This window comes from Cardiocondyla obscurior, linkage group LG09 (genome assembly GCF_019399895.1).
Source record: "Cardiocondyla obscurior isolate alpha-2009 linkage group LG09, Cobs3.1, whole genome shotgun sequence".
Lineage (NCBI taxonomy): Eukaryota > Metazoa > Arthropoda > Insecta > Hymenoptera > Formicidae > Cardiocondyla > Cardiocondyla obscurior.
Window position 1 is genome coordinate 7,266,739 of NC_091872.1, and position 15,339 is coordinate 7,282,077.

Sequence of the window (15,339 nt, forward strand, 5' to 3'; positions counted from 1 at the left end):
AAGTATTATATCGTTATAAGGTATATTTGATATCTTTTAATATTTTAAATAGCAAGAAATAAGCAAGCAAGTGATCATGTTGTATTTTATTTTGCGCGTGATTAACGTAGAAATAATTTTTACGCCGAGTACTCCGACTTAAAGTTGTCGCGGTCGCGCCTTCAATTTTATTCGCAGCGCGCTGAAGTGACGATAGTGTCACTGTGAATGTGATTCCGCTGGTTTAGCACGCCAACGGGTTTCCACGCCGCAAACAAAAAAGCAATGAGAGACATACACATACACATGCGACACATGACATACACATGCGTGTGCACATACATTACACACACATATACGTAACGTATCGGTCGGTTGGTCGCGATTCGCGGTCGGTCGAGTGAATTCAGTTTTGCGGACGAAGTGCCGAGTACGTGATCACGATCGAATGGATTGTCAGATCGCTCGTGATCCATAAATTAAACTCCGCAGATTGCTGCGGCTCCCGGTCGTGAATATTTTTTTCCCATGGAAGCGGCCGGCCGCTGGCGCGCCCTTGCGCTTGCGCAACACGCATCCTCTTGTCGTGTGCCGTGCGGGATCGGTCGGCGTTGTATGGCGTCCTGCGTAGTACGTACGTGTGATTGAACTCGACGGAGCCGTTCGTCCCGCTTTCGTGCACGAGATACCGGCGTCCGCATTCGTACAACGAGGTCCACGTCGCGAGTAAGAAAGGACGACTATTAATATTTGAGCGGAGCAGGCGAAAGAGACAGAGGAGTGAGTGTGTGTGAGAGAGAAAGAGAGATAGAGCGAGCGAGCGAGCGTGTGAATGCGTGTGCGAGATTAAAGCGATAATAGAAGCAAGTTTCATTAATTTGACATACGCTAAGTGGGGATCTCGCGCAGGGTTGTTTTGTACGCAAGATCAGAGTAAGGAAAAAAGAGGGTGTGGAGAATTTTAACCGGGCGCAACTAATAGCCACGCCGCTAATCACTGTCGTTGGCCATGGGTAAGACGCCAAAGAGGGCGGCCCCTGGGGGCGATGAGAGGAATTTATACGTTCGGAGGCTCAAAGCAACGAACGCGCCGTCGAGATCTTCTGAATCTAGCTTGCCTGAGGGACAACGCGCGTCTGAGATTTCGAACAGGTTTGTAGAAACAATCGGCAACAGCGAAATTGCAAGTTCCGCCAGAGTTTCTCAGTCGCGGGACTCGCACGCTTATCTCTCACTCGTGTTTTGCCCGATCAACTCTTCCTGGAGCTCCTTACCTGGAGTAAAATTGTGGATTGTAGTGCATTGCATATTGGGCACTTTCATACAACACTTGGAACTTGTTGGTTACTTATCGCTGTAGTTTACAGGGTGTTGGAGCTTGCGTTTTGTAATGTTTGTTTAAGACTTTGGAGAATCTAGACCAACTTGTATTTTTTTTAAACATATCCTTGTATGATACTTTATAATTGTATTGTGTAAACGTTATAGAATTTTGTTAGAAAGAATTGATTAAAATGGTAATCTAAAATTCCAACCTTAAAGTAGCAGTCACTTTCAAACAGCTTGAAGTAAAATAGATTAATGAATAACATACCAACGATTTGCTGGGTTATTTCACATAGAGTTATAACAGTGCATGTAAGAGAAAAAGGAAATAAATTTTTATTTTTATTTTTGGACAGACATGAGAAACTTTGGTTTACTTTATGTTAAATTTAAATGTATATTACTATTAAATTAATTCCTCTCATCACCTCCAGCATTTCTCGCTCAAAGGCCATTTGCAACATGGCATATTTCTTCATTGATTGTGAATATTTCATTTTTGTTTTAGGCCAAAATTGACTGGAATACAGAAAAAAATACCGCCTGGACCAGGAAAAAACTTTAAGGTATGGACTTGTAATTTTTTCCTATTTCTTATTTTGTTATTGATATGAATAATAATTACAAAAATTGTTGGAATTAAAAATTATATGTAATACAATCATTTTGATTGTAACATATAAATATTAATTATAAACCTTTTCAAGGTATAAATATAATTATTGGATGTTATCTTATTATGTTTTATATATTATCTATTAATAATTTTATATTTTCAATATTTTTATATTTTATAATTTATATAAGTAAAAACATGAAAAAGTAAAAAAAAAAAAACAATAAGAGTTGATTAATAAATATTTTTATATAATTGTGAATTGAACTATATGAATATTATGTTTTTAATGTGTTGTTTTTAATCTAGTTAAATAATGTTAAGAATTCAAAAAAATACTGATATCTATAAAGAATGCTTATTTAATTAACTATTGAGATAATGTTATCTTTTAGAAGATTAGGCATAGTCTTATCAGTATGTGAATTTATAACGATATTATTTTAGGTTAAAGTGGTTTGTGTTAATTTGTATGTGCTTACAATTATGCGATTACAGATTTTTTTTCTTTTATAATTTTTTAATTTTCTTAACTAAATCAAACATTTTACAATAAATGTTATTTGTTGTTTGTCCATAATTTTAATACTATATCTTTATATTTTGAAATTTATATAAAGAAGAAAAAGAAAATGAAGAGTTATTTGATAAATTTATTTCGAAATAATTTGATTTTTTATTTCTAATTGAGTAAGTAACTTTTATTTTTATACATGTATATTTATATATTTTTTTTTAATTTAATGTAATTAAAAAATTAATTGATTTGCACAAATTCACTTAATGATAAGTATATTAGCTTGAATAATTTGGTAGATTTCTCTTATAATGTTTTAGATCTTCCAATTTGGAAATAATATTTGTTATAGAGCAAACTTCGTCCTCCAACAAAAGTTGAACAGCATCAATCAGTTAAGCAACTAAAAGTATTATTAAAAAATACAGAAGCTAAAAGTGCAGACATGCAGCCAGGATCGGAAGAATCTGAAGTAAAATTAAATGTTTCAATTCAAAAAGAAAATATTGCAGAAGAAAATAGTAATAATAAAACTGTTGAAGGCGATAAATCTGCTGTAAATAAAGAACATATTGATAATTCTCCCGAACAAATGTCAAGCGAAATTCAACCTTCGTTGAAAACTATCCAGGAAGTAGTGCCTGTAGAAAATAAAACTGTTTTCAAAGAAAAAGAAGGGTTCTTTTTAGGATGTGTTAATTCTGAAACCAAAGAAATAGAAGATCAAGATGGAAATGACATTAAGTTAATATACGAAGTTGAGCCAAGTTCTCTAAATAATGGAGAAAAAATATTAGAAATGCAACCAAAGGACAAGAACAAAGAGCCACAAGAAGAATTGCCTCCGATACAAGATGAGATGAAAAACGGCATAAATGAAAAAGAAGAGTTGCTTACCGAAATTCAGACTGTTAATGAAAGTTACTCAGTCGAAATTGTCGAATCTACAACATCTGAAATACCTGAAATACCGGTATCTGTTACGCAGAGTAACATACAGAAAGATAAAGAAAATGATGATATAAATGATGCATCATTTGTTTCTTACGATTCAGCTATTATGCTAAAAGATGTACAAATCAGACTCAATGATTGTCTGAAAGATAATTCAAAGCTCTATGACGAAAGTAATATGGAAGACGTGCAAAGTCAACTACTAAAAGACCTGTCATTTGGAAAGACATTGAGAAACATCTCAGGCAGACATTCCATTGGTAGAATGCGTCACGTCACTTTACGTGAGAAAAGGATATCACCGAATAGTTCGCTTTTCGTTAATACATCAACTATGTCTGTACCACAAGATGAAGGTGGAGACTCGAAAGTCTTACATTATGGCAGCGGTTTACTATCTGATAGTTTCTCTACGAATGGAAGCCCATTGGATAGGAAAAGGAAAATTGAGACGGAAAATTGGAACTCGGCAAAAAAGCAGAAAACAGATGGAGAGAGTAATATATTTAATACATCTTTAAATCTATGGAAAAATTTGCGTATACCTAGTATGCAAGTATCCACACCGAAAGCTGCACCTTGTAACTTTGAATCCACTAAATTAAACATTAGTGGAATAAAGAATGATGACAATAAAAATGCTACTGAACCAACCGAGAGTACAAAGAAATGGTGTGTCATCATGTAAGTTGTTGTCACAGTAAATTTACCGTTATACAGAAAAAAAAAAAGAGACAAAGATTTATATTTTCGAAAAAAACCAGGAATTATATAGCCAGAAGCATTAATTCTTTTCTTAAGTACATTATTCTTTGTTCAATGAAATATAGAAAAATAATTGTACCCCTTATTGTTTCTAACATTTTTTTCTATTAAATGTACTTGTTCTATAACTTCTGCGAAAAATATTGACACTAGGATTTAATGTATATTTTTCTCTTTATTATTTCCATCATAGACTGCTACAAATGCTGTGGTATATATATAACTTTCTATGTCAATTTTGGAATAAAGTCTGAAAGAAAAAAAAGTAAATTGTATGACAGCAAAAAGTTAATTTTTTTTTTAACTTTTGACAAAAACTGTTTTAGAAATACAAATTTGATTTTATGAAATGTATCTCCTTTCATTACGCTATAATACGAAATAAGCCTTCGTACACAGAAATGTAATACATATTAATTTAATACATTTCAGTCCATGACTTTTAATTTATGACCGATGATTTATAATTTAAAATAATCTTTAATGTCATTTGTTTAGATAGATCATGATAAATATGTTTTACTCTAATTAATTGTAAACAAAAATAATAATGTAACCCAGCTTTATATTAATCTAACAAAATGTTTATTTCAACGTAACTTCTTAAATATTTTATGCATATGTTATTTTATTGCTGTTATCATAAAAAAAAAATCACATTTCATATGCGACACACTGTAATATTTATATAATGTATTAGAAAGACATATCGTTTTGTGCTTAATTCTTAATGGAATATAATATTTATATTTTTAATTTGTAATTCTTTACATTTTTAAGGCGATTAGAAATATGTTCTACACAAATTTAATGATAACGATCAAATTTTTGGAACTTAATTATAACATAAAATTAATTATATATTTTTCTAGTTGTAGCAAAGTTAAAACAATTGCCAGATAAATTGCAATTTTATTATTGCATTTATAATACCAGTAGTTTTTTTATGATTTATTTCATTGTAGTGAAATATTGTTGATTATTATGAACAAATCATAACATATAAAAGAAAATTGAATAATTATGTATTATATAATATTAAGTGTATAATATTTTAATTGATACAAAATTATTCTTTTTATTAGTAAAGAAAACATAATTCTTGCAATTTATTTGATATAAAAATACTCATTTTTATTGATAAATATTAACAGCTGCATATATCGCAGGTATTACAGTTGTAACAATTGAAGATTGATATAAGATATAAATGCAAAATTAATATGAAATATCGTATGTCGTAAAACCAAAACAAAGTATATATAACGAAGAGAAAACTCATCGTTGAGTAAATTTTATTTCTTATATAACTTTTGTCAATTTTTACCATTTGACCCTTTTTTTTGCCATAGATTTAAGTATATTCTGATGTCATCCATTAAAGATGATAATTCGTTGCCTTAAAACCTTTGTTAAAACATATACATAGCATATATCAAGTTAGAAACATTACTTTAATCTTCCATATAATAAATGATGATTAAAAGCGATAAAATAATTTGACCAAAGTAATGTTTTTATTGTCGATCGATTTATTCGTTTAGGTCTGTCAAGGATAGCTAATAAATGCTAAAGTTGTATATTACACATCGCGAGAAAAGTGTTTTATATATTGTAATAATAACTAATTTGCTTGTCAATTTAGAGAAGTGTAATTTAGACCAATAATTATTCAGAACTAAACGAATAATATTGTTAAGACATACTTTTATACTTCGATTAGAAGACCCACCTAAAGATGTATATAAAATTCCTTATGAGATTTATAATAAACTCTCGAAACTAAATTTGTTTATCGATTATTTTACTAGGTAGCTCTACTAATCTTTATTATATACATTTATGTTGATGATATTACTTTATTAATTTTGAATGTATGTTTATTATATTCTTTCTACATCTCTTTATATCTTTTTAGCATATTTTTTATAAATATAATATAAACTGTTATGCAGGATGCAGGCATGGAGACAATTTTTATCGATATTCCATGATAAGATAATATATCGACGTCATTCGTTTTAATGAAAAACTCAGCAGGATCCAAGAGATAGCATTATTAAGTTTCGATAGATTTAAATGTATAAAGAAATAATTTCGTATTTTTTTCTTTCAGTTATTATTCTATTCCAAAAATATGATATTGAATTAACATGAGAAAGGAAGAATGTGCTACTCGTTAAACGGATGGCCTAGTTACTTTGACATTACAAATTCAGAGACATTGCAAATTATTATCATGTTTTACAATTTATACGTTTGATTGTGAAATGACATTTACTAAGAATCTTAAGTGTCCTTATTCTTATTTTTAAGTCACATAATTGACAAATCGTGCGTTCAGGAATAACTCTGAAAAATTTATACTTGGATTTATATAAAATTCCATCGATAACAATTAAAAAAAAAAAAAAAAAATAACTGAGCCAATTATACTTGAATTTAATTCGTTTGAATTTCTGTCTTGATATCAATCTTTGTAATTAATTATTGTTCCTTCTTCCTTTCTTCTTGGAGAAATCCTAGAGTTGCTTTGAAATATATTTATACGGTGGAAGTAAAACGGTTTTTTAAAATATTTTTATTGTTAATGTACACTGAAAGGCAGATATGGGATTTGCAGCGGAGAGCGGCGACGGCGGCTAGCGTACGTGAATTCCCCCACTCTCGGCTGCCGAGCGCGGGGAGGTGTAGTAGGCCGCGTTCTCCCTCAGTCCTCTGTGACCGGTGCTCCGCAACATATTTACGCGAGCGCTTCGTGTGAGATTTGACGCACCCCACGTCAAGATCACGTATGCTAGCCGCCGTCGCAGCACCACGAACACCATTCCTGACGGAGAATGTACATAATTATATTTAACATTTTCAACGCTCAAAAATAATTCATAATTTTGTTATAAAATAAGAAGCTTGTTGATTACTAAGACAATATTGTCTACTATTGTTAGTATTAACTTGGTAAATTAAAAATATATTTTTTACAGATACAGCACTTAAGATACACAGCACAGAAAAAAAAGTTTACGTACCTTATAATGAAAATATAATAAATAATTAATTTTAGAATTAATTTCTTATTAGGCGTGACAAAAATATATACACTTTTTTAGTTTTATAAATATTTCTTAACACATTTATGATATATTATGTAATTATTTTTTATTTTATCTTATGTTTTTTAAGCTTAATTAATATGTCAATCACTTTTTTCTTTAATGGCAATATGATGAGATTGTGTAAATAAAAATGTAATATGATACATTATAAAATATCATGATATACTATCTTAAATTCTTGATTCTGCGGTTAGCAGGACCAGGAATAACGCGCTCGAGACACGTTTCTGAAATTTAAGGTCCGGCTGCAGTGTCAAGTGTCAGTGGTGTAGAATGTATATCATAAACGTGAATGAAATTGGAGCATGCTACGGTGCAGCATCCCACGCGTCATTGTCTCTATCTTTCATTGTGCATTCAATTAGAGAGCTCAATCTCATCATATGTCTCTCTCTCTCTCTGTTCTTTCTCAAACTGCAATTCTAAAAGTTCTAGAGAAAACAATATCGCATTTTCAAACAAGGATAAACTGACTTATGTATATTAAAAGTGTGAAAATGTTAATATACTTATTAATTTTTATTTAATTAAATGTTTTCGCATTATTAACATATTTTTGAAAAGTAATTTTGTATGAATTATATATTTACTTTTTTATTTTCTTTTAGAAAAGATCGCAATACTTCAACAAGTTAGCACGACGGCTCTGTGAAGGCAAGGACCTTGGCAACCTTTCCGAAGTCCTGGCCACAGGACCGATCTGATTCTAGTCCCGTGCGGATTCGGGGAAGCATGATGCCTCACGTGTACTTCTCTGCGGAACTCCAGACTTTGTGCCACATCAAGTACCAACGGTGTGGAACGTGCCAGGCACGCCCAGGCCAAAGTGGAGCACGCGGTGGCGTAATTCTTGACCTCGGCGCAGCCACGAAGACATGGAAAGTCGTACAGTGTCCTCTCCAACTGGTTGACCACCTGCTCGGCGACCTCACGGGAACCGGTCTGCGCCCCGGAAGTAGCCAGTTGCTTTTTTATACATTCTTCGAGCTCCGGAGTCACTTGCGCCGTCTGGCTCGGGGTCGCGCCGTTCAAGATCTTCAAGGCTTCCAGACGCCTCGACACCTGGACCATACCAGCTAGACGCCACGAGAGCTGCGAACGCGAAACACGATGATCAACGAAAGTTCTAAATAGTAATTAAGTCTTAATTCTGATCTAAAATTATATTTATCTCGTTAGATAAACGTTGAGCCGAATTCGCAGATAATTTGTATTAATAAAAATTTAACTTAACGCGCTTCGATAATCGTTTCGATGAAAGTTTCGATAATCGAGTCAGCCATTACTTTTCACTACTACCATTGCGATTTTTCCCTGGTCGCATTGCGTACATGTCGTGGCTGGCAGAGACGCAGTTGGTAGCGTTGAAAGTTAATAGCCGTTCTCTTTACCGAGATTTTGATTGAAGCGGACCGTAGACGAGGAAAACATCGCAGCGTATCCGTACAAGTTTGTAATATATTACTAATATTCAGTGTTATTATACTTGGCACACGTAGCTTTTCACAACACGTAAAGTGTGTAGTGCTCGGGAGTCACTCGGAGGTCAGCGCGCGGGTGGTGTACGTGACTCACCGTTGTCGTCGCGTCGTCAATTCAATATTAACCTGCCGGTAGTCGAGTACGTCGCAAAGCTTTCGTAACTAATTATATGTATATTTCCGTCACAGGTAATTCGTCGGATCGAGAATACCCGGAGGAAGGCAAACGAGCGGCGTGTGTGATTTCGGCTGTTTCGAGACTTTGATCTTTATCCATCAGCAGTTGAAGACGTCGTGCGACAGCGAAAATGACTTTCGTTTGATGAAACCAGTGTTCCTCGCCGCCGTAATAAATAGTATACGAACTGTAGCCAGTTCATCGGTCGATTCGCGGTTATCGTTAAAGTATCGGGCGTTTGTTAAGTAGTTCTTAAAACCGGGAGTGTCGTGCAGCATCGCGCTATGTACATTCACCCGATCGCGAGTGTCACTATTGTCCAGTGCGCAGAAGGAAGAACGACATCCTAAACTGAGAGGAGGATCTGGCTCAGGAAGGGCATCTTGCTTTGGCAGAGCAACGTTCGGGTAAGGATAAATAAAAATTAATGAAATAAAATTGATCTTTCTTTGTCATTCATCGAGATCGCTTTGTTGTTTCGATGATAATTAGAAAAAATTAGTAGAAAATTTAACAATTAAAAAAAGAAATTTACATTTTAGCTAAGTTTTATTTATTAGAGATTTTTTCCAGATGATAGATAACTTTGTTTTAAACAGTTTAATTGATAAATTCATTAAACGCGTGTGTATTTTTTTTTTGTTCTTTTGATGGAATTTATTTGAAGCCTCTACAATTTATTTTCTTTTTTATTTTTCTGTTACAGTGTTGGGATTACGTGACTGTCCAGCTCTCTGCCACTGCGCATCGAATCGGTGAGTCAAACATATTTTTTAACAATGTCTATTGCTGAAAAGAAATCTACATCTCGTGTTGATTCATAAGAAGTTTATAACTTTCGACTTTAAAAACTTGTTCCGCAAATATTCTTCTGATTAAAGCATAGCAATTAAAAAAGAGAGAAAAAAAACTTATAATAAAAAACAACAGAATGATTAACTCGTGACCTAATACTCTATTACATTTTAATATAATATAGAAACGTTATATTATTCATAAATTATTGTAGAGAGAATTATACATTATGATCAAAATTATTTTATTCAATTTGATATAAATGATTAAATGCATATTAGCATTGAGAGAACTTTGCAAATATCAATTATAAATTCTATTGTAAAAAAAAACGTTTGAGGTATTGTTAATTAATTTATAGACGGATTCATGATAACTTTTGGTCAATATTAATACCAAGAATGTCGAAAGTTGTAGAACTGTTGATACACGAAATTCCACGAGATTGAGTTTAAACTTAAAGTTGGACTTGGACTATTTTGCGTGACCACTCGCTGAATTTAGGGTGGGCTACTGCGGGTGGGTTTCTATCACGGCATTAAATTGAATTGTAATCGGTTGCTAAAGCTGTTATTTGTGTAACCGATGACGTAAAGATTTCCCCCCAACAAACAATTATTATTTCTCCTTTAAGTTTCCTTTTTACTTTTATAATTGAGAAGAGTAACATTTTTCAAGGCTTTGTAGAGCGAACTTAGGTGTGTAGGAAAAAAAAGAAAAAGAAAAAAAAACATTCCCAATAGAAAAAAAACGTCTTGAAATATCTATTATTTTATCGCGTGCTTCTTACGTGTGTGTGTGTGTGAAAGCATCTTTCCGCTAGATAACATATTAGCCGTAGGGAGATAGGTGTCAGCTGTATAGATAAACGTGCTCAACTTTGAGACATCTTCAATTGCTCATTTGTAGAATCTGACTTTGAAGTAAAATTTTACAAATTAACAGCTGATGTTGTAAGTAATAATAATCTTATTTCAAGAAGGTATTGTGACTTATCAGAGTGGGTACATCCTTAAGTCGTACTCTTTTGATGGATATGTTTAAGATATGAGGGTGAAAGCTTCTTAAAGGAAAGAAAACAAAAATGTAGGAGGTAAATAGTACTCGAGAAGTGCATTTTGCTGTGCTTCTTTTAGTAGAAAATCTGTCTGCTAAACGAGATAGCAGCAGAAATACCGGCGGAATAGTAAGTTAGGTATCTCGTTTGCATTATTTAAGAAAGCGGTTGCCTTTCGTTCTTTATTTGATACGATAGTAAGTGGAAAATAAGCTTTCTCTAAAGGACGTTTTATTAGATTTCAAGTCTTAACAAAATGTCAATTAAGCAGCTATTAATAGTTGGTTTTTCAATGTTTTATTCTGTCAATTTGATGGTATTTGCATGAGAGATAAGTAAAAGAAAAAAAAAAAAGGTCGATGCATACATCAAGCTATTTCAAGGAACGCTGGCAATTAGTATAAAATTAATTGTCCATTGGCTATACATGCTCAATGGACAATGTCAGATTCACATGTGATGGCATTTATGGAGGGGAATACGTGTATTTTACGAATCGTCCCAGTCGGGTTATCGACCAAGTGACAACAGCTCATTCTACTAGGCGGCATAAACGCGCCCGCGTAAGGTGTCGAGGAGAGAGAAATAGATTCATGTTAGCCGCGTGTGTGTCGCTTTCTTCGTGGACATTTATTTTAGCTCATCGATTTCTCAGATATCCGTGTGAAAGGCACTTGTATCCGTGTATGTATGCAAAGTACCTAATAGCCTTAGGCTGACGGACTAGGCGTCTCCTCTCTCTCTTTCTCTGCCACTTGCCGAGTATATTCCGTCGCAAAACTGTACTTTCCCCTTTCAGCCTCTCCCTTTCGCACCGCCCGATCATCCCTTCGCTCTTTTCCCTCTCGGCGGCTTTGACGTTAATGGTCCATCGATCGAACGGGAGACAGGTGCGTGGTGGTAGTAAAAATAATCTTGCCGCATACTTATATACACAAAAAAAAAAAAAAAACCCCGCCGAGCCTCCGTTCGAAATTCATTTTATGATTAGCTCCTGCGTATAAAATGTTATCTTTCGCACTCTCGTTTATTGATATTTCCTTTTCTACTTTTACTTTTTACGTACGAATAAAAAGAAACGCTAAAATTCAATATTCTAGAGGCGGGATTCGAACACGCACTGTTTTGCAAGATACTCGCTCGCTTCGAATAATGAAATTTTTCCGGAAACACAGAACACATTTTTAAAGCATTCCGCCGTACTTTCCATTCGCTACTAATGAAGAGTTTTTTTTTTTCTTTTCCTTTTTTTTTTTTCTTTTAACGCGGATTAGTAACTCGCTAAGGTATACCGATTTTTTCCTGTTATACTACTCTGGTTTTCATTAGACGTGATCGTAAAATGTAGTCGGTGTAAAGTACAGTCATTAATGCAAGAAATATTCGTTTAATTAAAAAAGATCGAGAATTAATATTAATTATTTTATGCATCGTTGAGTAATTAATTTAAATTTTAAAATTTGCAATGTAATAGTCCTTTTTACAATTTTCAAAGATATATCGTACGAGGGGGTTTATAATTTGTTACTCAAAGACTCCGTTGATCATAAATTGAGTTTTCTGCTATAATGAAGTTTTTTGAACCAACGAGACGACACGATGCAGACGCGAAACGGGTCGCTTTATACTTCATCTACAATGAAGAATTTACTTTATAAATAAAGGTTTAAAGTAGAAAAAAAGTAAAAGAAATTTATCGTTTCATATACTCGGCACGAGATCTGAAGATCTATAGACTTTTAGATGATAGATATTATTAGCGATGTTGGATTTTATCGCGCGTCGTATATTTTCTCTTCTTTTTATTTTCAATTGCATTTGTTGTTATGATTTAAAATCGAACAAACAATTTTTTCTTTTTTGTACAATCTCTAGGCTTTTGAAAAAATGCATAGAAATTTTTATATTTTTATTTTTTTTATATACCTATATATATGTATAATTAATTTTTATTAGTATAATAAAGAAAATAAAAAAGAGCGATTTTCTTTGGTTAAGGAACTGCATTAACGGGCTGAATTACGTGCAATTGAAAATAAAAGAGCTCTTATAAATTAAGTTTCAGAGGTAGATAAGCAAGATCTCATTATCTAGTTGACTTCATACAAACTTTAATTAAAAAAAAAAAAAAAAAAAAAAACAAAGACGTTATAAACTTATCTATCGAAATTTAATATTTAAGCGTTGCTGTAAACGACAACTTTCCGTCGAGTTGTTGCTCGGGAAAAGATATTGATTGCGTACGTGTACGTATTATTGCTCGTGAAATACATATACTAGATAAAATGAAAACGCGGTAGTAAATCCGGTATGGTGTAGCCTTTAAAGCGTGATTACAGCACATGTAAACACATAGCGCGGTGTATACGTAGCGCACAGCTCGTGTCCTCGTTGGTTTCTGGTTTTCATGTTATCTGACGTGAGAGTGCAAGTGGAGAACAAGTGTTTGTCGACATACCGCACTCTCGGCCGAGTGTGTGCGTTCCCATTAGATTTCGACTCTCTCTTCCTCACGACATACAACCGCGACTTTTTCAATGCTGGTAGAACACTGAAATCGATCATGGATGCGCGTGAAAGGTTCGCGACTTGTTCATTTTATCGCAATCACATTTAATTTCCTACATACATCCATAGAAAAACTTTAAATTCCAATTTTGCGAACATATTTTTAAGAAATATGCATTAATGTTGTTGTATTAAGTATTTAGAAAATTCCCCTTTTTTTTTCTTTATAATGATTATGATGGCTATTAATTTTTAGCTTTGGGCTTTTTTTTTATAAAATACAATTAGAGCCATATATTTTTAATACGTTTATCGATAAAAAATATTATTGAAAAGTCTGATTTATATTAAAAAAAAAAACATTTTATTGAGTATATTTAATATATTTTAAGCGATCAAATCGATGTAATCATTAGCTTTCAATGTCGCGATAGCACATTTCAGTTTCCATAGCGATTTGTGAAGTAACATTCAATGTCGTGCTGCAATGTCACGCAAAAATGAGCTTTGGCGAGCTCATGCGATAGTTCATAGTACGGTCGTTCTTGCTGACACGCGAAACTAATACGATTTTATTTTTAGAAACGCGTTATTTATATTTGAGATAATAGATAATCTAAAAAAAGGAACGCGATACATCTGCACAGTTGAGAAAATTGAAAAATTTTATCTAATTCACAATACATTTGCGCGCGGATATAAATATTCATGCCAGTTTCATCACGTGGCCTAGATGCAAATGAGTTTTGAAGTATCAAAATTAGCGCATCAACGTACGCACGTATACATTAAAAAGGATTTGTATAAAACATTTACGTTGCACGCGTATGTGTCGAGAGAAGGTTTTTTTTTTTTTAATTTTTTTTCGAGATAAGTTAAATAGCTTAATCTCTCGCTCAATGTAATTATAACAATTATAACAGATTTTGCTTGTAAGTTGGGATGTAACCCAATATCTCGTTGCATGTTCTGAAGCCTTTGACGTGAACCGTGCTTGCTCTTGACAACGTATATACAATTTCTGTAAACTGTTTAAATTTGTGCACACGTGCGTATCAGTTTAATGACGTTTTGCATTAAACAAATAGCTATTTTTTTTTTTTCAAACAACTTTCATAGATTTGTTACGCTGGGATTTTTCGAATGTATACTTTACATTTATTATAAAAATCTCGTAATTTTTGAAACTTGTCAAATAATGTTTTGACCCACATTAATACGAAATTGCACCGTAAAATTGACATATGAAAATAGAAGATTGCCCGAGGCGTACGTTATACAAATAGTGTTATAAGATTTCATTAAAAATTAAATTACATTTGTTGATTTGAACGAGAAGCTTTTAGTATTGACCATAAATAATTGAAACTTTTATATTTGACGCTATTTAATTTACGTGTAAAACGATATACATATGCGAAGCAATATGCTGAAATAATATTTTAATTGTGCGCTTTTATAGAGAAAAACAGAAACATTTAAATGGCTTTCGATATCATATGCTCGTAGCGATCAAAATAAAAATTACACGTCGAGACATTAAAAGCTAATTGATAGGTTATGATCGCTATAGCTATTTTGTAAAATATATCAATTGCACTTTAATGTATTAGTGTGAACGTATATTTGTCGAAACGTTAATTATATCACGTTGAAAATAAGCAATTTCCCTTTAAACGTGTAGCGCGGCATCTCTGTGGAATTAATCAATTACTCGCACGATGTTAATGAAACTGGATTAGCCTAAATTCGACTTCAGGGTTAAGTATGTTCATCGAAAAACTCTTTACTCTTATTCTAAATATTAATAACGTAGGTGTAAAATAGGACAGCGGCGTATATATTGCGCAATGGATGAATATGTTCACGATAATTTCGTGCCTTCGCGCGACTAATTCGCGCATATTTCTGTGGATGATCGAGTGCCATTCGTATAATAATTTGCGACCGCATCGTTGCACCTTTTATGATGCTTGGTCATTTTCATGTGGCGAAACTGAATGCTAAATTGATTGACGAGGAATGGTAGGGCTTTTCTGCCGTTCTC

The 15,339-nt window shown here is 33.1% G+C and overlaps 1 protein-coding gene across 3 annotated transcripts; it reads left to right on the forward strand.

The window, feature by feature from the left end:
* Nucleotides 1-325: 325 nt before the first annotated feature.
* LOC139105512 (putative leucine-rich repeat-containing protein DDB_G0290503) lies at nucleotides 326-5,944 on the forward strand. 3 transcript variants are annotated; one of them, XM_070661663.1, is made up of 4 exons: nucleotides 336-759; nucleotides 889-1,131; nucleotides 1,814-1,871; nucleotides 2,791-5,944. In XM_070661663.1, the coding sequence occupies exons 2-4, from the start codon at nucleotides 989-991 to the stop codon at nucleotides 4,078-4,080; spliced, it is 1,491 nt and encodes a 496-aa protein (XP_070517764.1). In that variant the 5' UTR covers nucleotides 336-759; nucleotides 889-988; the 3' UTR covers nucleotides 4,081-5,944. The 3 variants fall into 3 exon arrangements, with proteins under 3 accessions (XP_070517765.1, XP_070517764.1, XP_070517763.1); XM_070661662.1 differs by having other exon boundaries at nucleotides 336-705; XM_070661664.1 differs by lacking the exon at nucleotides 889-1,131 and having other exon boundaries at nucleotides 326-705.
* The last annotated feature ends 9,395 nt before the right edge of the window (nucleotides 5,945-15,339 follow it).